Here is a 25,311-nt window from a genome sequence, read left to right on the forward strand (position 1 = left end):
GGGTGTGAGAACAAACGGTGGGAGGGGTGCTTCAGGAAGGGGTGGTGCGGCGGCATTGGCGTTTCATTCATTAATACACGCACACAGGCTGGAATGTTGCATGTTTAGCCACCACCAACACGAGCAACACCAGGCGACACCAGCAACTTCCAGCCAAGGGATTCAAATTCTGAGATTGTGTGTGTGAGAGAGTGGTATCTGTGTGTGTGCGTGTATGTTGTATCTGTGTGTGTGTGCGTGCGCACTCGTCGCGCCTCCAAAATCACTTGCCTTTGTGTTGGTGTTGCTGCCGTGCCGTGATGTTGCTGCTGTGATGTTGCTGCCGTGCTGCTGCTGCTGCCCCCAGTTACTGCAGGCTGAGCTCGGTCCATTTGAGTAGTCACTCATTCGCTCGCCGCCCGCTCGCTGGTTCAGCTGCGCGTCCACGCCGTCTGTCCATATATACCAAATATATATATATCCCAGTCTGGATATTTTGCTCGTCGTGCCTGCAAGTGTCAAAAAAAATATATTTAAAAGAAATATCGAATTCTAGTAAGCAAATTGCTTGAGTGCCATTAAACGCAATACAATATAATCACCGTCAACGGCTCTATTAAAAAACCTTTCCGGCGAAACATAAAAATCGTTCGGCCGCAACACATTTAAATTTATTTATTTTTAAATCATCTATTTAAAAGAAAATGTGGTAGCTACATTTAACAGTCAGCGGTTGAAGCGCCTATTTAGTTTGTTCGCCCGCTAAACGGAGCCTTTCCTATTGGGATTTATCGACGGTGGCCAAAGTGCAACAGTACCAGCGGCAAAACGGATAGCTGCCAGAGGTGAGTGAGCCTAGCTCCCTGCAGAATGACTCATAACCCTTCAAAGGAACCTTTCTTAACCATTAAAATTAATAACAAAAAAAAAAGGGCAGTGAACAAGTGAAATTCAATGCGAATTGTAGTAGGCGGCATTTGAAAAACATGTATGTACGGCAAACAAAGAACCCGGGGCATGGATCGTCATCGCCATCGTGCCCTCGATGTCACACAGTCTGTAATATGACGCCCACAACTCGACGATGCCGTCGGCGGTGGTTACTTTTCGCTCCGTCCTCCCAGCGACCAAGAATCAGAAATATTGTTTAGCAACAATAACAATAAAACGAAATCATACAGCCCCAAAAATAAAGAAACCCATAAACCGAAACGCCCCACTGCCAAATGCAAATTTTCAGGGCCCAAACGAAAACAACCGAAAGACTTTTTATAATTACAAAAAGGGAAAAGCAGCAAATCGAATCGCACTTAAAAGTGTCCCCTCTCAGAGTCCGGATCCCGGAATCCAATCCCAGACGCTGTGGTCATCAGCCCCGGGTTTTCTTCAGAATCCGTTGCAGTCCCCATAAAACGAAATCCAACGATTGTTTTTGTTTTGTTTATGGTCCTCTCCGAGAATCGGTGAAACTATAGGGCTTTCATTAGGATGAATCTGGATCTTACACAAAACCATACAATGAAATGTAAAAAAATATTCGATCTAGAAATTAAAATTATTTCTTCAACTGCCACATATAACCTGACATGTCACCAAAATTGTCTTTTTAACTAACTAAAAAAAATTTGTCGAAGTATTGTTGCCAGCTAGAACTTGAAAAATCGATTGATAGCTGAGTGCTCATATTTGTTTTTTTAGTATTTCAAATACAATTTTTATATTTCATCCTATCCTATTTTAAACAGGTATAATTACTTTGTAAACCTTACTTAGCGAGATATCTTCTATTCTATAAAGTCACAAATTGGTTTTAACACTTCCAAGTCTTTTTGATTTAATTTTTACGCGATTTGCTCAGACGGACATGTAGATATAATATTCGTCCTAGGAACGATCGATTAAATGACAGTCATTAACTGCATAATTGCTAGGTAAACACCTTCTTCCTGCCCAACTATAGAATTTTTATAGTAAAACTTAGTAAGATTTCTAAATATTATTACAAGGTTCATAAAATTGAATTACGACTTAGCCTTCGTATTGATTAGAAAATGAAAGTTAAACACAAATCCATTCAAAATATGCCCAACCAATGAACAACTCTGTCAAAGCGAAATATCAAAGTAAACCCAAGTAGGAGCAGAGTCAAATACTTTACTGACCAGACTTCAGACGGGTCTTCACAATGCCCAACGAGAGTTGTCGAGACAGTATGCGTTTCAAGTTTAATGTAGAATATGCAAATTGCGCATAGCTAATTTGCATTTATGACAAAAATAATAACTAATAATCTGGCCAAGAGGGAGGGAGCGTGAACGGAAACCGAGACGCAGATGGATATGGAAATGGAGATGGTGATGGTGATGGATACGGATACGGGGACCAGGCGACAATGACACACGAGAGATATGCGAGAAATTTACTATAATACTTCCAGGAAGGCAGAAAGAGAGTGCCGACCGAAGGGCGTAAAGCACGGCGAGCAAACAAAACAGCATTCGGCTCGGACATTGGACATTGGTTGCTGGCCAAGAGAAATGACCATGACGGGTCGCCAGTTCCAGCTCCCCAGCTCCCTAGCTCCTCAGGTCTTTAGGTCCCCGTCTCCAGATGCAGTCCACTCCAAAAGGTGTCGCGCGCCAAGCAAATTAGCGGGTGTGTCCAATTCGAAAACGAGCCTTGAGCCTTAGGAGGATGTCAGTCCTCCTAAAACTCACACAAGTATTTTACCACTTGAAAAAATACAAACTGAAAACTATGTTCAAGTGATCTATTAAAAATACAAATTGAAAATGATAACAAAAAATATCAAGAAAACTATTTACCAATCTTTTGTACCGGTAAAGATCTACGAAATCGTTTTAAGCCTCCCAAGTTTGAAATGTGTACATTTATTTAAAATTTGTATTAAAGGTATTAATGAGAATTTTGTGTTAGAAAGTTAAAAGTTTGTGTTAAAAAGAAACATAATATGAAATACAAAAATAATAGAATGTTTATAAAAAGTCAGACCTAAAAACATCCAACCAACTATCTACACAGATACAAGTTTTAGGTGCAAAAACTGGGTCAAAACATTTTGAAATATTGATTTTTTTTATGTTACGCACAAATGGCCTAAAAATAATAAGATTCATTAAAAATGTTCTGGAATTTAAATACTGCAAGGAAATAAATATCAATTGCATTAAGTCCGGCACTCATTAATTTTTTTCTGAGTGCTTTTCTTTGACATGTGTGTTAGTGTCTTCGATGTCGTGTCCCTTTGTCACGTGAAATCAAATCAGGCATTACTATTTCACGCTCAATCGCCAATGTAATTGAGCCGCACAGCCGTCCCTGTCCCGATTCCTTTAAGTGTTTAAGTGTCCCAGGTTGGTGTCCAACTGCCGCCACTATGTCTGCCACAAATCCAATTGGTTGCCGCAGCTCTGCCATGAATCCGGGATCAGATCGGCGTTTTTCCGGTCGCCCAGCTTCCGTACAAATAAAACCGGAGGGGTGGCACTGGCATCCAAGCGTGAGTTGCAGCTGGAGCAACAGTTAAACCATTTTCACACCCAAATTAAATTTTATATTTATACACACAGATCTGGTGAAATATTTTTCTAATTTTTACAACTATTTGTTAATGGCTTAATTTATGCGACAACACGAACTCTTGCACATAACTGAACGTTTGTGGGATAGTCCTTGGCACATGTCCTGTGTCCATTGTTTGGATCACGTTCCCGCGCCGATATCGAATCGGTTCGATCTGAGAGGCAACTTTGTTTCCAAGTGAACAGCGTCGAGAAATAGCTGAGATCCTGGATCCATTGTCCTCGTCCTCGCCTTGGTCCTGCCATTCCGCTATCGGATAACAGAGCCCGCATACACGGTTCGTTTTCTTTTTTGTCCCCGTGTATCCGTACCGTATCTTTGGCGCTTCGAACTTGTAAGTTTTTTTCTCTTTACGAAAAAAGGGTTCGAGATTTTTGTGCTGAAAATATGGGAATCCCTGTGTCCAATGTGCACAGGCATGTGTGCATATTATGCCATCATCGAACGTCTTAAGATATGAATCTAGATCTGTGGGCTTGGCTGACATGTAAGCATGGAAAAGTTGAGGGTTGATCCGCAGTAGCCCCTAGACTTAGGCATAGAAATATTTTATCTCTCACTCTTTTTTAATTTCTTCTTGGAAGCATTATTGTTATTACAAAAACTACAATTTAAATTGTTCTGCAAATTACATGTGAAATGGATTTTTATACCCGTTACTCGTAGAGTAAAAGGGTATATTGTATTCGTGCAAAAGTATGTAACAGCTAGAAGGAAGCGTTTCCGACCCTATAAAGTATATATATTCTTGATCAGGGTCACTAGCCGAGTCGATATAGCCATGTCCGTCTGTCCGTCTGTCCGTCTGTCCGTCTGTCCGTCTGTCCGTCTGTCTGTCCGTCTGTCTGTCCGTCCGTATGAACGCTGAGATCTCGGAAACTATAAAAGCTAGAAGATTGGCATTTTGCATGCAGATTCTAGGAGTTCCTACGCAGCGCAAGTTTGTTTCAAAAAGGTGCCACGCCCCCTTTAACGCCCACAATCGCTTATATACGATTTTAAAAATTTAAATATTTCGGAAAAGTAAAAATGCAGTTTTATTGTGTTTATCAATACCTATCGAAATGTAGAAGAAATTTTTCAAATCGGACCATTCGTTAAAAAGTTATGCGTGATCAAAGTTTCTATCTCCATCTCCCTCGCACTCCCTATACCTGAGTAACGGGTATCTGATAGTCGGGGCACCCGACTATAACGTTCTCTCTTGTTTTCTTTTGTGGCAGCCAAAAAATGATCTTTTTAAAACGTATTAGATATCTTTTGACATTCAGAAAAAAATACTTTGATGGGTACTTAATCTTTAAGACATCTTAATCTGTTTTTATTTGGGATGTATATTACCAATAAATTGTTTGTGATATTGTTTTGATTATTCATAATATTACAAGAATAATTACAACAAACAATTTTACAATTGTGAACAAGAATCCCAGGTCCTTTTTTCAATTCCGTAGAAGCTGGTAAGGCGCCAGTGCCAGTGAATCACTTTCATAAATTATCTGAGGTCGAAAGGAACAATAAATGAAAAAGAATATTTAAAATTTTTGCACGTTGTGCCAAGATAATGGGAGATGTTGCCGTGGCAGCAGCAACAACACTGCGCTGCTGCAGCTGAGGGCGAAAATTGTGCTGCGCGTGCAAGAAATTGTAAACGTCATATGCGATTAGCTCATCGACGCCAGCAAAACAAACAAAAAACAAAGCCAAGAAAGCAGCCGAAATATTGTAAGACATAAAGCACTGGCAGCTGAAAAAAGGCATTATCGGCAACGACAACAAATCGGCAACACGTGCCATGGAGCCGGCTGACAAGTGCCAAAAGATACTCATACTATTCGTGATCGATCAATGAATGAATCGCGTAAAGTCCAAAATACGATATGATGACAACAAATAATGGCCAATCACCAATTAACCCCAATATATGACTGTGTTTTATAACGGATACAAACGTCTGAAGTTTTTTCACTATATTAACTATTTAAAAACTTGTGTTTTTATAAAAAGTTTATTCATCCAAATATCAAACATTATTTTGACTTATTAAAATTTATTTGAAATAAACTATTACAATTGTTTAAACTAAAACTTTTAAAATAATATTTGTTGATTTTAAAATTTTAAGTAGAAAACATTGTTAAAATTAAAAAAGATATAACTTTTCACACCGTTCCTTGTTTAACACTTAAACCTTCAGAGTTTGCCAGGAAAATTACAAATATTTATATTACATTTTTGAGCGAAAAACATCTTTAAATATTGGTATAAATATGTAATTATGTACCCAAAGTGGAGTTTGACAGCTAAATTCAAAAATCTTTATCATGAAATAAAATAAGGAACTCTGGCTTACAAAGGGTTAAGAGCTGGCCAGACCTCTGTTTATGCACATTAATATCTGATTCAGGGGTCAACTTTGGGCTTGAATAACTTTTATCATACCCGTGACTGGCGTCGCCCTCCGAATCGACTGAGCTCAGCAAATGTCGCGAAGAAAGTAAAGTCGCTGCGATTCGGGTGAAATGCAACACTTTTTGCCAACGCCGCACAAGTCATGGTCGCAGCAGATTGTGTTTGTTTATTTTCACCAGCATGTGACATTGTCCGCGACGAAGGCGACATTGGAACCTCCGCTCAGCTCCGCTCCAGAGCTCTGGCTCTCCACATCATTTCGCCCAGTCCCAGTCCGAATCGAAAGTAATCTACGGCGGAGAACCCATTGAAAAAGCTGAGCGGATCGGACCGGGCAGCGGCGTCGACGTTGACGGTTGGAGCGTTTTAGTTGCGGTCAGCTTAGTGTTGTATCAAGTCGCACTGCACCCAGTGACCACCAAGTCGTTCTCGTCGTCGTCGTTGCCGTTCTTTTTTTTGGCTGCCCGTTGTCGTGCGCGTTTTATGTGGCATAATTTACGATTTCGCGGACGTCTTGCAACTTCATCTTGGCCAGCGACTCCCTCAAGCGATGCAGCCTGCAGTCCCAGCAACCCGCTTTTGAGATGGATCCAAAAAGTAATCATTAGCCAGCGGAATATTCAGTGCAGCACATAAAGAAATTTTCTATATTCTTTCGACAATATATTTAAACAGTGTTTTAGAATCAAACGACTACCTAATGCTGGTGATTTAAATATATTTTGGCCTTTTAAATATTAAGAGAACCATTTATTTTTTTGTTAAAAAATTTTTTGTTTGTGGCAAAAAAGGTAGTTAATGTTGCTGTTTTAATATTCAGGAAAAGGATATTAAGTTTTGGGTATTTATAATGTGGCAAGACTGTTAAAAATAATTTATATATTGGTTGATATTTTTGTGACCTATACGATCCTTTTCAAGAAGCAAACATTTTGAAAAAATTTCCATTTGATTTATCTGTCAAAAAATTGTAGAAAAGTAATTTTTTTCAAGAATTTTCCAGTATTAAAAACCGCTTGCTAATATTTTTTCAAATCAAGATACATATTTTTTCTCAGTGTGTTGCAGCTGCAATCTGTTTGTTTTTACTGTGTCTCGGGATTCTTGTTTTTTGCTTTTGTTGTTTTTTCAATTTTTTTTTGGAATTTTTTTGTTTGCATACGGTAGCCACCGAAAATGATTTGTTTTGTCTGCCCAGGCGACATGAGAAATGAGGGGGCAAGGGGGAGGTTTCCGGGCGGGGGATTGGCAACGTTCCTTGCTTGTTGTTGGTGCCAACTGCCTTCATTTTGTGGCAACGTGTATTTGGACTCGAATCTGAAAAATATAAAATTACATTATCAGTTGGAAATGGTTAATGTGAAAAGCTTTTAAGATGTGCCCAAATATTAAGGAAATAACAAGAGAACTTATGTGTGATAAATGATAAAAGCAAGAGGATAAATTTAAATGTTTTTTTTCGTATTTATGACAGTCTTAATATATATTTATATGCACTATTTACTTCTTTCTTTAATTTTTTTTTATTTTTTATACATTGGCATTTTTATTATTTATTACTAATATACTTAAGGAATTGGTATTCTTTCAAAAAATAACCGAATTACTCCGAAGAGAGATAAAGCGCCATAGAATGTTATTTTAAGTTATGAATGTTATATACCTAAAAATTACGTTAAAACAGTCACAATATTTTACGATCCCGAAATATACAAATAACATTACATTTTTATTTGTTTATATCATTTAATTACCATGGTTGAGTACATATTTATGCACATTTTAAATGGGAGGAATAAATTAATTTTACGTTTTTATGGAGCATAAAAGTGTTAGGCATTCAAAGGGGAAATCAAATGTTTACGAGTTGTTCAAGACATAACTGAAAAAAATGGCGGCTATGTGAAAGGGGAAGCCCCCTCTCTTTCACAAACACAATGAAAGACCCAGCACCAATACAAACGGAAGTGACAAAACTGACATTGAATTTTGACAAGCGGAAGTGCCTAATGTGGGTGTGTAGGTGAGCACCAAGGCAGGCACGTAGTTAAAAAAAAAAAAAAAACAATTGCCAGTTAAAAAAAGGATAGCAAAGGGAGAAAGCTTAAAACTCGAATGCCAGAAATGTTCGCTAATGGAGTGTAACAGGCCACACAAACACACACCCACACAACCATCGAAAACAAAATGAAACTCAAATAACAATTATTAAGGCGTTGCCAGACAGGCACACACAAGCACAACACAACAATTATGTGCCCCTGTGTGTGTGGGCGGAGCGGTGGCACGATACAAACTCAAACTGAAATACAAACACAAGCGTAAACACACGGATGCCAGTTCCAGTTTCCAGGCCTGTGTGTGTGTGTCAAGTCAGCCAATGAGAAAATGTTGTTGCCTGCCTGTTTGTGTGTGTATTTGTGTAATTCTCGCCGCTCTTCCGCTCTCGCTTGCGCACTGTTGTTGTTTGCCGGAGAGGGTGGTAGTTCCCCCTTCCTCAGGGTGTGTGTGTGTGAGTTGGGAAACCCGTTTTCCTCCCCCTCCCACTTTCCCTCCCCCCGCGCGGTGTGTTACACTAAACAACAGCATTTGAAACAGCCGCAAAAGCAGCGCAGCCGTATTGCAATGGTCGGTGAATGAACCACGCACAGTGGATGCAGCTCTCCGATTTTCCACATATTGTTATGGTAATACTTAAATATTTGAAAAGCTATATTTAGAAAACTATTTGGAGGAATCTAAAATAATAAAAGCACACTCTTCCGAAGTAAATTTACTTTTAGTTCAGACCAGATTATTTTAGTTCTTTTATTTAAACCAATCATTTTATCAAATCTCAATCAAATCAGTGAAAAACAGACAAAAACAAATTTCTATCATACAATCTTTATATTTGTATAAAAAAAAAAGTAAAAGTTATCATAAATGTTTTAGAACCTATCATTAGTCAAAAATGCAATGGCACTCAGAATATTCTAGCTAAAATCTTTTCCAAAGCTTAAAAAAAATCTGCACATTACCATGGTAACACACAAAATAGGATTAAAATGAGCTGGCAGAACAGATGTTATAAACTTCTCATTTCGTTATTCATAAAAATACTTATTATATATTGGAATTGTTAAATACTATTAAATATTATTTAAATAAAAATATGCTTATATTTACCCTAGCTTAAACTGACTTAGCAGAACAGATCAGCTACATTTGAGAAGCAGGTTGCAAAAATCACGTATACGTCCAGTTAAACCTTAGTTGAAATATTTCACCATACATTAATAATTAAAACACAATTGAGGGCATGAATCAAGCAGACTAAAACCAATAATCTAAACCAATCTATTAGGTAATTTGTTTACCTTATTGACTGATATCTCCCAATTGAAAGCGCTACAAATCCAGTTAAGTTGAATGCTAAATGTTGCCTAATTTATTTATTTATGACTGCCACATGGTATTTAGAAATATCTTATAAATACCAGGTCCCCTTGATAATGTGGTCTACAATCATACATATTTCTTACTTTTACGAGTCAGCGACCTTTGGCTATTCTATTTTGGTCACAAATTCGACATTGCACGCACCACTGTGCTTCGACTCTAATGTTTCTTAAATTTTACCTGGGGATGGGTCTTGAAATGGGATTGGGAATGGGACTGAGACACCATTTTCTTGCGCTCTTATTGTTGTTTCCCTCAACGTGTTTGTTTGTTTGTGTGAGTGCCGTGTGCTTTGGATTGTTTCCTGTGCTCGTTTGCCGTATTTCTGGTCTCGTCTAGGATTTGATGCTTTTTACATTCTTTTGTCTCGTAAATTTTTTGATGAATGCTCCTCATACATATGTACACTGGATGCAGGGTCTTTGTTTCTGGGGGTGTTTGTTCTGGTTCTTCTTTAGCATCGGTGAGTGTTTATCTAGGGTGTAAGTAGGGGTGCGAGCAGGCCGGCCTGTGTGTGTGTGCGTGTTTGACTTCTAGTGAGGAAATCCGCTTAATGCTGTAATTTTGCTGCGCTGTTCAAACGAACACGTCAACTTTGATAGTGTAACAATTTCTAGCGTAGCCAGTGTGGAAATTCCATCTACACTTATTGTATTTTAAGGCAAGTGACTTACGTTGAAATATCCTTTTTGTTCTTTAATTCTTAGCATTCCGTTGAATACTTTGAACTTGACTAAAACAATTTATTTTTATTATACAAAAATCTATAATGCCATATAATTAGTCCAAAAAATTTAATCTTTAAACATGTTTTATATTTTTTTTTGATTATTGTCGTTCGTTCCTAAATTAGCTTTGGGATTCGGTCACTTAGGATTAAAAACTCAAAGAAAATCGTTTTGAAATAAACAAAGTTTCGACTGTTTTACAATTATCTACCAGTATAACTTTTAGGATACATTTATTCGACCCAAAACATTTTCAAAATTGATTTTCAAAAACTGGTTTTAATAGCTCTTAAATTTGGAGAGATAATTTTAGTAACCTACTTTGTAGGAGATTTATTCTTTAATGACTTATAAACATTTGACAAAGTTCTAAAACTAATGAAAAAACCTTAGTTTTCGGTTTCAATATTCTCAACTGCTTAAATTAATACCAAAACAAAATTCTTACAATTTTACTAAATTATATATGCTTTTTAGATCTGTTTATTTAGCAATTAAATTTAATACCGTTTAATCAATAGCAATTTATCATCCCCTCTAAATGTCACTTAATCCCATTATGAAGACACAAAAATCTTAACATTTTCAACACCATTTTGGGGAAACCAACTAATTACTAGGACTTAGAAAGTCTTTAACACCTCCATTTCCTTTTGGGTTTTTATATGGGGGAGGAAACCATTTTCACGCAAACTGATCATCCACCAAAAATTGATTTTTCAACTATTTTGAGGCTTTTAAAGTCACAGACAAAAATAGCAGCCTTGATAATAAAGTGAAAAGAGTCGTAAATTTCAAGGTGAGCTTGCGGTTCAGAGAAAAAACGGAATTATACATTCATGTGTACTTTTCAAATGGAGACATTCAATATGCCCGCCTTTTATTTAACATTCGCATTTGAATTTCAAAACAGTTTTCAAAAGTAATTTTAATTTTAAATTATAGTTTTCACTTACATAAAACAATTCCACAATGGAATGTTAATGCCTTGTCGGTATATACATATATTTCTCTATATATATATATGCAGTCGCGTTTGTGTATACCCATAGGTATCTAATGAAACGTGATTTTCTCTAAAACGTGACTTTGTATTGATTTTTCTCCAACCATACTTTTGTTTCATTTTACACCAGCGCGTAAGACTGAGCCACAGTATTTGTTGTTGTAGCTGTAGTTTCTTCTGTTGTTGTTCTTTTTATTGCAGTTGTTTTTGCTTTAGCCGTTTTTATTGCAGCGGAAAAATGGTATCGTCAACTGCTAAATGAATACGCCGTAGATTGGCTCCCGAACAGTTCCGATATGGAATTAATATTGTCATTAATAATAAAATGACAAGCAACTTCTCGGAAAATTTCGTGAACAACGACAGATAGTTTTCTTAATATATATCTTTATTGATTAAAGACAAAGAGGAATTTAATTTATAACTCAAAAGTTTCTGTTATTTTGTACCATCTTTTAATTTTCTGGAAAATTAAAAAATATATTAGTTGTGGTTTATAATTTTAAAAATTTTAAAATAGTTTTAGAACCTTGAAACTGAACTTTCATTTCGTAGTCAATTAAAAGAAAAATCTTGAAAAAAAGTGAAAAACTATTTTATTTTGAATTATGCACAATACACAATATAAGCAAACGAGCTTGGGTAAAAATAAAATAAATAGTGCTGAAAAGATAAAAAGTACAAGAATATTATTATTTGAATGCAATAGGAATTTTCATCGATAGTTTTATGTTAGTCTTTAAAAGTATTTACATTTTTATAAGCCTTTAAAAATGTTAGAATAAATATTTCCGAATGCTCCAAACTTGTCAACCGCGTTCTTCTGCTTTATTTGCTACGACTACTATGCGTAACATGTTTACAAGTCCGTTCGGTTGGTCTATTTGCCAGATTCCATGTGAATATTTGTTCAGAGTCGACCATCAGCGATGGTAGCCAGTTTCCAAGCCGTTGTGTTGTTGTTCCCACTGGTGGTGCTGTTGTTTTAGAGCAAATTCGAAATCAAATTCAAATTTATGGTGAACATCACGTACGGACGACGACCAACAATGACAACAATGGATGGCGGCTCGGTTACAAGTCCAGTTCCGATGGACTGCACCCCGTGCAGTACTCGCAAGTGATAATGGAGGTGTTTGGGTATTTACGCGTAGGTGAGGTCGGACTTTACGTACATACGAGTACATATGCGCTGCAAGTTCGGGGCCTCAAATTATGATTATCGATTTGACCCTTTGAAGTTGTTGGCGAGCAGCGTTTTGACTTGTTTGATTTTCCACGAGCAAGGGGGAATCGGAATTGGTGTGTTGGTTTTGGTATTGTTCTATGGCCTATGGGGTTGCAAGTTTGTATTGTTGATCGATTTTACGTGATATTTCCGAGATTTTCCGTATTTATAGCTTGGCTGGCTGCTGCTCTTGTTGTTGCTGCTCCTGGTACACATTTCGCTGCTGCCGTTTTTGTTGTTGCTTGTTTTTTTATTTCATTTGAAAGTTTACTTTTGCATTTTGAACGCCTCATCGCTTTGCGTATTTGCTCTGGCTATTTGTCCGCCCCCCATTCCACTTTCCCCCCACACACATAATTCCGAACTGGAAGCTGTGAACCAGCAGCTCTGGCTATGTTTGTTGAACAAATACAAATAAAATACATGCATAATTATTTTTGAAAATATAGTGTAATGAAAACAATGATTATGATGTGCTGGTTGATTATTATTACGATTATGGGTTTGGTCAGACGGATCGATTGGGTTTTATTTGCTTTCACTTCGCTGCTCCCATGTTGTTCACTGCTTGTTTGCCTTGGTTGTGTTTTATTTCTGATTTACGTAAAAGCCCATACAAAATAATTTGCCGGATTAATATTAAATAAATTATATTGGTTGCGTTGTTCATTGCGGTGGAATTCAGTTCCAATTTACAGACGCACAACACTAAATACTTGTTTGTTGTTTATTGGAGCATTTGGCACCGATGCACGGCTAGTGGATTAAAATATATTCTGTTGGTTTTGGCAAAGCTTTACGAGGTTTTTATTGCCTGCAATAAAAAGTGAGCACTTACATCGATGATGCTTTTAAAAATATTATATTTTCTTTATTGATTTAAGAGAACAAATACAAGCGATGTTTTTAATTAAAAATTGGTTGAAAACCCAGTCCAGTGTTTGAATCCTACCTTTTCAATTAATTGTCAACAGTATTTTGCACAATTAAGCGCATTCAATGTGAATTTAAGGCCCATTTATTTCTTTTTATAGGATTAAAATAAGAAAAACCTTATAAGTTTACTGACTATTACTGCGGCGTACATCGTCTTTGGAAAAATGATTAAAATAGGACATTTTGGATTTTTTTTATGTATGTAACTATTGTTTTTATTAAATGAATTATTATATTTTCAGAAAGTTCAGATTGTTGACAATGTTAATGCAAAAAAAATTTGAAAAAATATTTAATAATTTTTAAGGAGTGGCTGTTTCCCTTAAACGCCTTGCGGTGATAATTCCCCAGGACAAACGGGTTAAATGGTACGGAAAAAATTAAAATATTTCATTCGTTTTAAGAGTATCCTGTACTTGAACGAACGTTTTAAAATTTTTTTTCTACTGTTCAAATCTTTATGAAAATTTGGTGAAATGTTCTCAAGAAGTTGTTCTTTAAGATAAAGCAAAAAAGCTTTCGATTTTTTGAAAATGAAAAAGGTATATACCCCCTTATTCCCCCGCAGACTTCCTTATCGAAAACTAAAGAATTTTATATTAAAATACGTATAGTTACTTGCATTAAAAAAAAAAACTGGCTTAAAAGTATTTGAATATAGAATCTCGAAAACTGTTGAACATTTTTCTATTTTGTGGTGCTGTTAGAAAAACAAGATTTAAATTTTTGTAAAATGGCTCAAGTTTTATTTTCGTTTAATTTATAAAAAAAAAAGGAGAAAGCACAATAGGAAATGGATTATACGGTCTAAATAAAGAATTATAAATAGGGACAAACAAAAAATATATACAAATTTAATTATGTCGTGGTAATTACCACTCCTGAAACTTCTTGGAACCGACTTTGATGGCCAGTGACAACAGGCGATTATACCTCCGAACCCTTGGATCACAAAAGCAATCCTTGCTTAATTCTTTGCTCACAAACCATTATGGTAATCAATAGGCCGTTCCTTGCATAATTTAGGGTGCCATAAAAGGGCCAATTGTAGTCTTAACGGGGGCAAAAACAACGACAACTGTGCGCAATTAGCGGATTTGGGCAACCAAAAACAAAGGCAACGCTTTGTTCGCTCGTTTCTGAGATTTGAGCCGCTGCTTCTGGTGTTGCTGTTGTTGTTATGACCGTCGTTACTTGTTATTGCAGGCAATTAAAAACGTACGCCCAACACCCCCAAACACACACACACCCCTCGGATTGCATAAACTTTTGTTTGATAATGTTAAAGTGCCGCGCAAACAAATCAAAAAGCATATTGAAATTGGGTTAATGTACGGAGGCAACCAGTCCGGATGCGAGTCCGCATCCAGTTGGTCTGGTGGTGTCCTTAGCCGCTGTTTGCTTTACGGGTTTTAATCCGAAAATTAAGCGCGAGCTGAGCATTAAAATTTGCGACCCATTTCGAGGGAGGCTGCCCCTTCAGCGACGCGACGTCGACTGTTGTTTCAAGATAAAAACTTCATGTGCGTTGGAAAAACACACGGGAAAAGAGCAAGGACCAAAAGCGTGGGGGTTGGGTGATAGAGTGCACTGTAAGAAAATGTTCAAGTGTTAATTAAAAATAAAATCAAATCAGCCTTTGATATTTAGGCATGGAAAAAAGTTTAAAATCTTTAAAACTATTTTATAAGACGTGTACATATGTTCCAACCTAAAAACAAGATAATAATTGATTTATAAAAAATACTACAAATATATTGTAATACTCCCATAAATTAAATCGAATTCCATTTTATGATTATATTATATATATAAAATAATATATATATAATATAATATAATATAATAAAAATATATATATATATAATATGCCAATATATATATAATATATATATATATATATTATATTATATTAATAACAACATTTTACGAAATTGCTTTTCTAATGAACCCAATAATAATATTTTTCGGATTTAAAATACCTCTTCCTTTGATAAGTTTAAATATTTGAATTAAGGTATGGTTATTGGGTCAAAAAGTGTGTTTAATTCTATTTAGATCTTTATACATTTTTCTCCAAGTGGTTAAACATTTTGGCATTAACAGGAGCAGTGCTCTTATCGTTTGGCCCCGGCATATGTTACGCACATTTACAACGTATGGCCAGTTTTCCGCTTTCCACTTTCCGCAGCTTCCCACCTGATAGGAAATATTGGGTGTGTGTGGGAATCTCGGTGAGGTACCAGTACCAGGTATAGGTATACCTGACTGCCTCGGAAGTTTCTCACACTTCCAGGACATGTGCTGCTTTTTTGCCGTTTTTCCCCGACTGGTTATCAATTGGCCGATTGGAAATTCCCGGTTGGCTATGCGCTAGCGTGAGAACCGAGCTGCGAACAGCGGGTTTTTAGCATATATATCCATACCTGTGGATCGTCCCGATGGGAAAGTAGCAGCAGGATCGGATGTGGAATACGTAGGATGTGTAGGAAACAGCGCCTCGCCCGCAACACCCACATTAGCAATGGACCAGCGTCCAGTGTCCTGTTAATTGCTTTATGGACTCTCTAGTTTCCACTGCGTGGGAATCTTACGTGTCCTACCTGTCCTTAAATCGTCCTCCTCCCGACACTTTCTCCATTTGCCGCTCTGTAGTTCAAGTTCAGTGTGAACATTTGTGTTGACTTTATTTTTAAACTTTTACCCGTTTGTTTTTAGTTTGCTGTTTGCCTGTAACCAGATTAAGGTCAAGTCGGTTGGAGGAGGCTGGGATTCGGCTTGAGATCCGGTTCATTGAGTTGCCAGTCGAAGCATGAGTCTGACTTTTATACACTTTCCGGGAAGAGATCATTGAGTTGCTCGTTGAAATACTGAAAGGGGGATCTTTTTCAGTCTTAAGATTTATTTTTAGCTATATTTTTTGTAAAAATATAAAATTATAACCAATAAGTGATGCCGAATCTATTTCCTACATTTTATCGTAGTTTTTATTTAAAAAACAAAGATAGTTTTTAATAAATTGGTGAAATAAAAAGTGTAAATGGCTTAAGTAACGTGTGAAATGGTTGCCATTTTATATTACAGAGAGTTTTAGGGCATTAATTCGTTATTAATGATGTCCCATATTTCAGTAGATAGTTGTAAAAATTAACGATTGGATTTTGTCTTTGATTTCCCTTTTCTCGAATTGAGGTTCTCACTTCCGTTCTGTTATGATAAAGATTAAGGGAACCGATGCTGATATATCAATGGATATGCTTAAATTTATGGTTATATGAAATGGTGTAATGTTCGTTAGGATAAGAAGCATAGATCCTGAATAATTTTGACCCACTTACTGCTCGTAAACTATGCTATTATGCGGATTTTGCACCATATGATACTCAACCCTCTGGTTGACTCCTGTCCGCATTTTCTTCGCGGGTCGAGGCATTTATAATAATCGCGGCCTAAATGGGAACGCCTCTCCGTTTTTCCCTATTTCCCCTGGTTTTCTCCGTAGAGAAAGGGAAGCAACCTCACTTCAGACGTGCATGTTGGCACATTTGCGTTGCGGATTAGCGCGGAATACTCGTTGGGATTATGATCGTTGAGCAAATCTGTTGCTCCTGCGAATGCGTAACGGATGCCGACAATTCCCTCAATCTCCGACTCTTGACAAATGTTTCATTTCTTGATGGGAAAGGAATATTAAACTGAGAGCCAATGCTCGCAGTACATAAAAACCATCAATGCTTTAGAAAATGTTATTAAATTATTTTTAATAATTTTTGAGCTTGTTTTACAATCTATTTATATGTACTTTTTTATCTTATGTTTTTGTGATAATGAATATCAAAGAAAATAGTTTAAACAGTTTATTAATTTTTAAAAATGAAAATATTTAAATTCCGATTTATTTGATCCAGAGAAAATCAATTTAACCTCGAACAAATACGGATTGCACTTAGAACTACGTTTTTTCCAGTGTAGTCCATATGCCGGCTTTAATGTCACTTAGTAGACATAGATGCATTAAAAATACGTGACCTGTGTCAATAAACTTGAAATTACGTGCGAAATCTCTGTACTCCAGCAAATCTAGGTAAATGGCCAAGTTCTTTAAAACTCCCAAAAAAAAAGTGACTCAATGGAAAATAAAGCAGCAGGAGTCCCAATGGCTTAGATTTTGGCAAAACTGCGCCAAAATCACGTTCGAAAACTATCAATGGCAAGATGCTGGCTGTGGGTCATCCCGAATGTATACGGTTCACATATATTATGCCACCTCCTAAACTCTCGTTTCGTGTGGCAGTGTGCGTGGGACATCATTTGAGTATTATGTGCTCATACAGACACACGAATATATATAGATATAAGTCAAACTCCTGCGGTCGGCAAAAGTCAACCTGTTGAATGCAGGAGTCAGCACGAGTGAGATGGCAACTATTTTCGGTTTGCCATTCAGCAAAAGGATCTGGCCGAATTAGTAACAGTGCAAAAAGTCAACTGCCCAGAAAACAGGTAAAATTGAGATCAGCCAATGGCAGGTTGCTATCCCAGATCAGGTAGAAGGTCCTTTTTCGGATCGGTTTGGCAACTGTTAAAACTGCTTGTCCTGGAGGAAAGCAGCTCAGTTGCAAACAGGTGATTGCAGGGACATGAGCAAGTGCTAAGGAAGTGCTATAACAGTTTCAAACAGGACTAATTTATTTTGTACTAAAAAAAACATTAAAATGACAAACCATCGCAAAGTGCGCAAGGATTGCTATGAGAGCAGGTTACATGGTCGGTTGTGGTTCCGTAAACTGAATAATTTTTACAAAAACTTCCTTTATAAACTCAATATATATTTTTTATTTCGATTTCTTTTTCAGATATAGCCAAAACGTGTGCCATGAAGGAGAAAAGCAAAAATGCGGCACGCACTCGACGTGAAAAGGAAAACACGGAATTCTGCCAATTGGCCAAATTACTGCCGCTGCCAGCGGCGATTACTTCACAACTGGACAAGGCCTCCGTCATCCGGCTGACCACATCGTATTTGAAAATGCGTCAAGTCTTTCCCGATGGTAAGTTCAGTGTTGCACTCGCAATTTTCCGCCTTTATTGCGTGGAAAACTCACTTGATTGCCGCTCAATTTGTCGCCCCAGTCTTGGCTTTTCATCTCGTGTGAATTACGCCCGGTGGCTATGGCAAATGATGCGGAATGTTTGACAGCCACGCGACCGCCACGCTCATTATAATCCAACCTCGACGTATCCGCACAGCAGGACATAGTCCTTTGTTTTCCTTTTAACTCCTATGCAGTCGCAGTACTTTTTTATCTTTGCAAGTTTTCAAGTTTAAACGGCGAGGTTTGTTTAAAGCATATGTTTGCGAGGACAAGCCAGGGAAAACCACTCAACAATGGGCAGACAATAAACAGCAGGATAAAGTGGGCTGGAGTGGGTGGCTGGGTGGCTGGTTGGGGGTGGTTAAAACACAATGGCGGCTGTTGTTTCACTCAAAAAGCAACGAGCAACGAGAGCCGGACTGGAAATCTCGCTCCCTTTCTCATTTTCCCGGACCAAAACCCCCCTCCCACACACACATGTGAGTGTGCGCCACTGAGATTTTCTGCTGACAAAGAGGGTTGCTCAAGAGGGGTGTGAGTGGGTGGGTGTCGCTCCCATTGTTGCCGCACCGTTTTGTGCTTTTCTTTTCTGCCTTTATTGAAATAATTATTTTAATAATAGGCAACAAACAACGAGATCCGGACGGGCCAAGGAAGTGCCGTGGTATATACATGACAATACAGTATGTACATGGTGCTGAAAGGGGGGAGGAAGTGGGCGAATTGTGGGCTGTGAATGGGCCACCTACCGCGCTCGATGACTTTAATTGGGAATAATATTTAGACGTCAGCAGTGGCAAGTAGGGCGTGTGTTGCTGCTGCTGGTGGGAATTTTGCGAATTAAGATACTAAGGCCGGATGACAAACAATTAATTCGGGGCGTTATGAGAAACTTGTCAACAGCATTGCAAATCGGTCTTGACCCCATGCAAATGTACTAACTGGAGCTTTATTTATATTTTGTATTTAAATGATTACCATTTATTGCGACTTAAACAGTTTGCCTTTCATATAATGTACATCTAAAAAGAAAATATAAACCACTGGAGAGCTCTACAAATTTTATGACCACATTAATCAAAATCTATATCCTTATTTCTTTCAGGACTCGGGGAAGCCTGGGGCTCATCGCCTACCATGCAGCGGGGTCCTACCATCAAGGAGCTGGGCTCCCATCTGCTCCAAACACTGGACGGCTTCATCTTCGTGGTGGCTCCGGATGGCAAAATCATGTACATCTCGGAAACGGCCTCCGTGCATTTGGGCCTGAGTCAGGTGAGTGGAGTGTCGGATCTCTTGTCCTGATTTATGCGCATAAATTGCCGGGCCACCTGACGTTGCCTTTTTTGTATCCTGGCCAGCACTTGCATTTGCAAGTCAATGGGCCTGTGGCTTCAGAAAAGACGATTCATTTGCATTTGCCCACTAATTGGCACTCACCGCTGGCTAAGAATTCAGCTGCAAAGTGCTATAACATTTGTAATGCATTTCAGTTTACTTAACTCTGAAAATAAATTAGATTGATGCAATTTAAATATAAATCATTATGATCTTTTAATACTAATACATAAATCCAAAAACTGAACTAAACATCCTTACTTGATATTCTTTTAATAATCAGGTGGAACTGACGGGCAATTCGATATTCGAGTACATACACAACTACGATCAGGACGAGATGAACGCCATTTTGTCGCTGCATCCGCACATCAACCAGCATCCAGTGAGTACAGCCTAGATTTCGGCAGGGTCTTCCGAAACATTTCACAGTGTCTGCCCTCTCTTTCTCTCCCTCTGTCTTTGCCTCTGTCTCTGTCTGGAATGCCCCTTTCCCACTCTGTCTTGTACTCACGCCACAGGCCGCCTTTCTCAACTCCCTACAGCTCGCCCAGACGCATACGCCCATCGGCAGTCCCAATGGCGTCCCATCCCAGCACTCATCCGCCTACGACCACGACCGCGGATCGCACACCATCGAGATCGAGAAGACCTTCTTCCTGCGCATGAAGTGTGTCCTGGCCAAAAGGAACGCCGGCCTCATCACATCCGGCTTTAAGGTAATTTAAATAGAACTATATTTGTAAATTTGAAGACCAAATTGTAGCTCTGGGATAGTAAAGTTATATCCAAATAATCATTGTTTTAACATAACGGATTCAAGATCTCAAGTCGTTACATATAACATAAATTGAAAAAAACAATTATTTTAACTTTCTACAAAGCCAGGGTGTTAAATAATTGTTATTATTAATAAAACTATATCCCTTTATGTTGAAATTATTGCAATTATAGGTACCATACCAGTTTAATGCAGTTATGATAAATTTATCTACAAGCTTAAAATTTGACGTTAAACAAATGCCAGACACACCATTTTTGTTTCAACATTTTAATTCATTAGTGTTGTTTCACCATGATTTATTTTACATTTCAAGCTAAGAACTTCGTATAATATAAAGTAGAAACTATGTTTTAAATTGGTTCTAACCTAATTATTTTACTATTGCAGGTGATACACTGCTCCGGGTATTTGAAGGCTCGCATCTATCCCGATCGCGGCGATGGCCAGGGCAGCCTCATCCAGAATCTCGGCCTGGTGGCCGTCGGTCACTCGCTGCCTTCCTCTGCCATCACAGAAATCAAGCTGCACCAGAACATGTTTATGTTCCGGGCCAAGCTGGACATGAAGCTCATCTTCTTCGATGCACGGTAAGTAAAGCCCTAGAAAAACTATATTAAATGTGTTAATTTCTGGCAATTAAAATCAAATGCAGAAAAAGAGCCTTTTTAAAATGCTTTTGCTTCTTTATTAAACAATGTCTTAGAAGAAACAATTTTTTTACGCTGCAGGAGATTTTAAAAAATACTAAATCACTCAACACAATTTTTTAAATCCACTCATACTCTTTCAACGAAATAATATTTGCAGAGGGCTTTTTTCATGCTTTCAAAAAATCCTTGAAAGTATCCTTTGCATGTTTGCCGTATATTCGACACTAGGCAAATATTTAAACGGGCCGCAGAATTCGCTTTTTACACCACGATAAAAAGTTTCAGCAACCGCCCCCCAAAAAGATAATGTTTTCAAAGTGCCGAAAACAAAAAAGAAATGAATAGCAAAAAGGAAATGTAAGCAAGACGGGGCGACATGACGAAAAGAAAAACAAATCATTTCCCTCTTGAGCTTGATTTCCTTTTGTCACTGTGTGGCTGTGTGTGTGTGTGTGTGTGTGTGACTGAGTGTTTGAGGGGGAAAGAGGACACTGTGTAAGTGCCTGGCGGGCCAAAAAACCAGCCCACTTTGTCTGACATTATTGTCACTCAATTACCCTCATGATGCCACGGCATATTGCCATCCCATTCTGGCGCCCTTCCTTCGCGCCGAACAACCCCAAAGTGGTGAGCAAAAATCAGCCCCTTTTTCGCCGCTATTTTGTTTTTTCTGCATAATTGAATTGGAGTTGACAAAAGTAAACCAGCCGAATAAAACACACCAGCAACAAAGGCAACACCAATGACCATTCATTGTTTGGACAAGCCAGCGAAGCCGGTGCCCTCGACCTCAAAACTTATGCCTAACTCCTGTCGCCTGTTTATTATTTGCTTACAGCGTATCGCAGCTAACCGGATACGAGCCGCAGGACCTCATCGAGAAGACCCTGTATCAGTACATCCACGCCACGGACATAATGGCCATGCGCGGCTCCCATCAAATCCGTAAGAAAACACATTCTTATCCATTGCATTGCATCGTGCACAAAGCCATACACTTAGAAAAACGACTAGACGACAGCTAAAATAAGTCATCATTTTTACTCCGCATATTATACACAATTCCGAAGAATATATGTCTCTATTTATATTATAGTTTTCAATAAAAAGTCAATGAATTAATCATTTTCTTTATGTTAATAGCAAAAGTTTCGTCTTAAATATGATAAAGACTATTAATAAAAAATATTTAATTACCTAAATTATGTGTAAATATAAAGCTCAACAATGGTTAGAAAGCTATGTTTCAATATTGTTTTGAGCTTCAAAAAGTTAAGTAAAGTTAAAAATATGAGACAATTAAACGTTAAATGGCCTTGTGTATTTCGTGTAATTTTTAAAATAATTTTTCTTTTCTCAAGTTCTAACCTTTAATTTGTTTTTTGCTTTACCCGCAGTGCTGTACAAAGGACAAGTGACCACCAAATATTACCGCTTCCTGACCAAAGGAGGTGGATGGGTGTGGGTGCAATCGTATGCCACCCTGGTGCACAATTCGCGATCTTCGCGAGAGGTGTTTATCGTGAGCGTGAACTACGTGCTGAGCGAACGAGAGGTGAAAGACTTGGTGCTGAACGAGATTCAGACGGGAGTGGTGAAGCGGGAGCCCATTTCACCCGCGGCTCAAGCGGCCCAAGCGGCCCAGGCGGCACAAGTGGCACAAGCGGCACAAGCGGCACAAGCGGCGGCTCAAGCGGCGGCACAGGCGGCAGCGGCGGCTCAGGTCCAGGTGGTGGTGCCCCAACAGCCGGTGGTCGGGGTGCAGCCGCAGTGCGCCGGAGCAACGGGTCAGCCGGTGGGTCCGGGAACGCCTGTCAGCCTGGCCCTGAGTGCCAGTCCAAAACTGGATCCCTATTTCGAGCCGGAGTTGCCGTTGCAGCCGCCCAATGCAGTCACGCCCGTGCCCGCGAATAACAATGGCAGCAGCAACAATAACAACAACGGCGTGTGGCACCACCATCAGCTGCAGCAGCAACAGTCGGGGAGCATGGACCACGATAGCCTCAGTTACACGCAGCTTTATCCGCCCTTGAACGACCTTGTGGTGAGCTCCAGCAGCAGTGTGGGTGGAGGCACTGCCTCCAGTGCGGGAGGCGGGTCCAGTGCCTCGGCTTCGTCATCTGGCGTTTACTCCACGGAGATGCAATATCCGGACACCACCACGGGCAATCTGTACTACAATAACAACAATCACTACTACTACGACTACGATGCCACGGTGGATGTGGCCACCTCAATGATTCGTCCATTTTCGGCCAATTCGAATAGCTGCTCCAGCAGTTCGGAAAGTGAGCGGCAATTGTCCAACGGCAATGCCTCGATTGTGAATGGAACATCGCCCTCACAAACCACATACAGCGATCTCAGTCACAACTTCGAGCTGAGCTACTTCTCCGACAACAGTTCGCAGCAGCAACAGCACCAGCAACAGCAGCAGCAGCAACAGCAACAGCAGCAACATCTTTTAGAGCAGCAGCACCTGCAGCAGCAACAGCGATTGCAGACGCAACAGCAGCAACACCAGCAATATCACTATGTAATGCCCCACCAGCAAGAGCAACAGCAGCAGCAATATCAGAGAGTGGTCAGCGATTTCGCGGAGAGTTTCAAGAGCGTAAATGCTGCTGCTGCGGCGGCGGCAGTAGTGGCCACGCCCCATTACACCAGCGTTATTGTGGAGCCGCAGCATTATATACCCAACGATTTTGTGCATTAACAGCAACTCGATGTTGTGCCGTTGTTGTAGTTGTTTATAAAACGTCGACTGCTCCCCCCTCCGCCGGAATCAAGTTGTTGCAATGTTATATATATAGTGTATCGCTGGTGCACCTCTGAGTTCTCAGTTCTCAGTTCCAAATTGTAATATGTGGCTGAGCCACAAAACATCTGAATTTCTAGCCGCCGTCTATTCTCTTTTATTTATTATATATATTATTACCCCCATTGCGTTCACGTTAATTATCCAACAGTTCAGTGTAAAGTTACAAAGAAATTGATACAAAACAAACGAAAAAATTAATAAAAGAATGATCCTTGTTAACAAATGCAAAAGCAAATACAAATTCTATAATAAATAGACCTAAGTCTTAACTGTAAAATGTTCATTAAAACTAACTTAAGTTAATTGCACATACTTATACTTAACTATGTCGTCATGCGCATACCATAATAGGCCCCATAACCATGAATTCATACGATCTATGAATCTATCTATGTATATAAATATGCAATAATGTGTAAATAGTGCAGGGTCCGCTCCACTATGCTGATATCGAATATGATCTTCATAAGTCAAGTAAATAATTGTAAATGTAAAATTAACTATTATCGCAAATTTTTCTAATTTGAATAAACAAATTATTATGTGGGTGAACAATAAAAGAACAGGTGTTCAATTGTTTCTATAAGCCACATTTGGAAATCATGATGCTAAAGAATATAGTTTTTATTTAATTTAGTAATGTTAGTTTACAAATAAAATGTTATTTACAAAAATTATTGACGCTTTTTAGTTTGTTTTTTTCCTTAAGCTCTTATGTATTGTTTTATTTTAGTTAGTTTCAGCTTGGATCTTTGATTTTGTGTTAAATTTGGTAGTTAAGGTAGAATCCTTGATTCCGGTGGAGAAATCGAAGCCAAAAGTTAAGCCAGGATTTTGTGGGATTTTTTGGAAAAGATCAAAAAAGAAAATTATTTTATTACTCGAAGCCATTTCATATATTTTTTTTTAATAGTATGACCGCTTTGAAAAGACGCAGAAACTCACTTAACGCATTGCAAAAGTGGCAAGAAAGTGCCTACATTTGCGTTAATCCCAAAGGTTGTCACACTGCCTTAACGTGAAATCTGTGTGTGGCGATCGGTTTTCCTTGGAAAGTGCTCGAATACAGCAACAAGCTGCGAAATGTTGTCCCCCAACGTGAATATAGGTCTGGAAATGCAAGGACTGCTCGATAAAGTACTGCATCACCAGCAACTGTCTGGGGACTGTTCTGTAATGGGAGTGCATGATTTGGCAGACAAAAATGGTATTTTGACCCCGATGTACTTATCGAATAAGAACAGAATACCAATTCCCAAGCGAATTTACAAAATCGTTAATTACATCTC

At 38.5% G+C, this 25,311-nt stretch overlaps 1 protein-coding gene across 4 annotated transcripts; it reads left to right on the forward strand.

The window, feature by feature from the left end:
• The first annotated feature begins 404 nt into the window (after positions 1 to 404).
• Positions 405 to 24,699, forward strand: LOC108052505 (protein single-minded). 4 transcript variants are annotated; one of them, XM_017134897.2, is made up of 8 exons: positions 405 to 824; positions 18,190 to 18,384; positions 19,535 to 19,704; positions 20,051 to 20,152; positions 20,289 to 20,486; positions 20,939 to 21,138; positions 22,040 to 22,146; positions 22,599 to 24,699. In XM_017134897.2, the coding sequence occupies exons 2-8, from the start codon at positions 18,210 to 18,212 to the stop codon at positions 23,915 to 23,917; spliced, it is 2,271 nt and encodes a 756-aa protein (XP_016990386.1). In that variant the 5' UTR covers positions 405 to 824; positions 18,190 to 18,209; the 3' UTR covers positions 23,918 to 24,699. The 4 variants fall into 4 exon arrangements, with proteins under 4 accessions (XP_016990386.1, XP_016990385.1, XP_016990383.1 ...); XM_017134896.2 differs by lacking the exon at positions 405 to 824 and adding an exon at positions 6,347 to 6,591; XM_017134894.1 differs by lacking the exon at positions 405 to 824 and adding an exon at positions 17,975 to 18,100.
• Positions 24,700 to 25,311: the final 612 nt, after the last annotated feature.

The sequence above is a fragment of the Drosophila rhopaloa genome, unplaced genomic scaffold (assembly GCF_018152115.1).
Source record: "Drosophila rhopaloa isolate 14029-0021.01 unplaced genomic scaffold, ASM1815211v1 contig_155, whole genome shotgun sequence".
In the NCBI taxonomy this organism is placed as follows: domain Eukaryota; kingdom Metazoa; phylum Arthropoda; class Insecta; order Diptera; family Drosophilidae; genus Drosophila; species Drosophila rhopaloa.

Excerpts from the sequence above, each read along its gene's own strand:
- LOC108052505 (XM_017134894.1), top strand. The coding sequence starts at position 18,049 with ATGACAAACCATCGCAAAGTGCGCAAGGATTGCTATGAGAGCAGGTTA. Across the intron at positions 20,487-20,938 it reads TCATCACATCCGGCTTTAAG|GTGATACACTGCTCCGGGTA; the intron begins GTAATTTAAATA and ends TTACTATTGCAG. Across the intron at positions 21,139-22,039 it reads CTCATCTTCTTCGATGCACG|CGTATCGCAGCTAACCGGAT; the intron begins GTAAGTAAAGCC and ends ATTTGCTTACAG.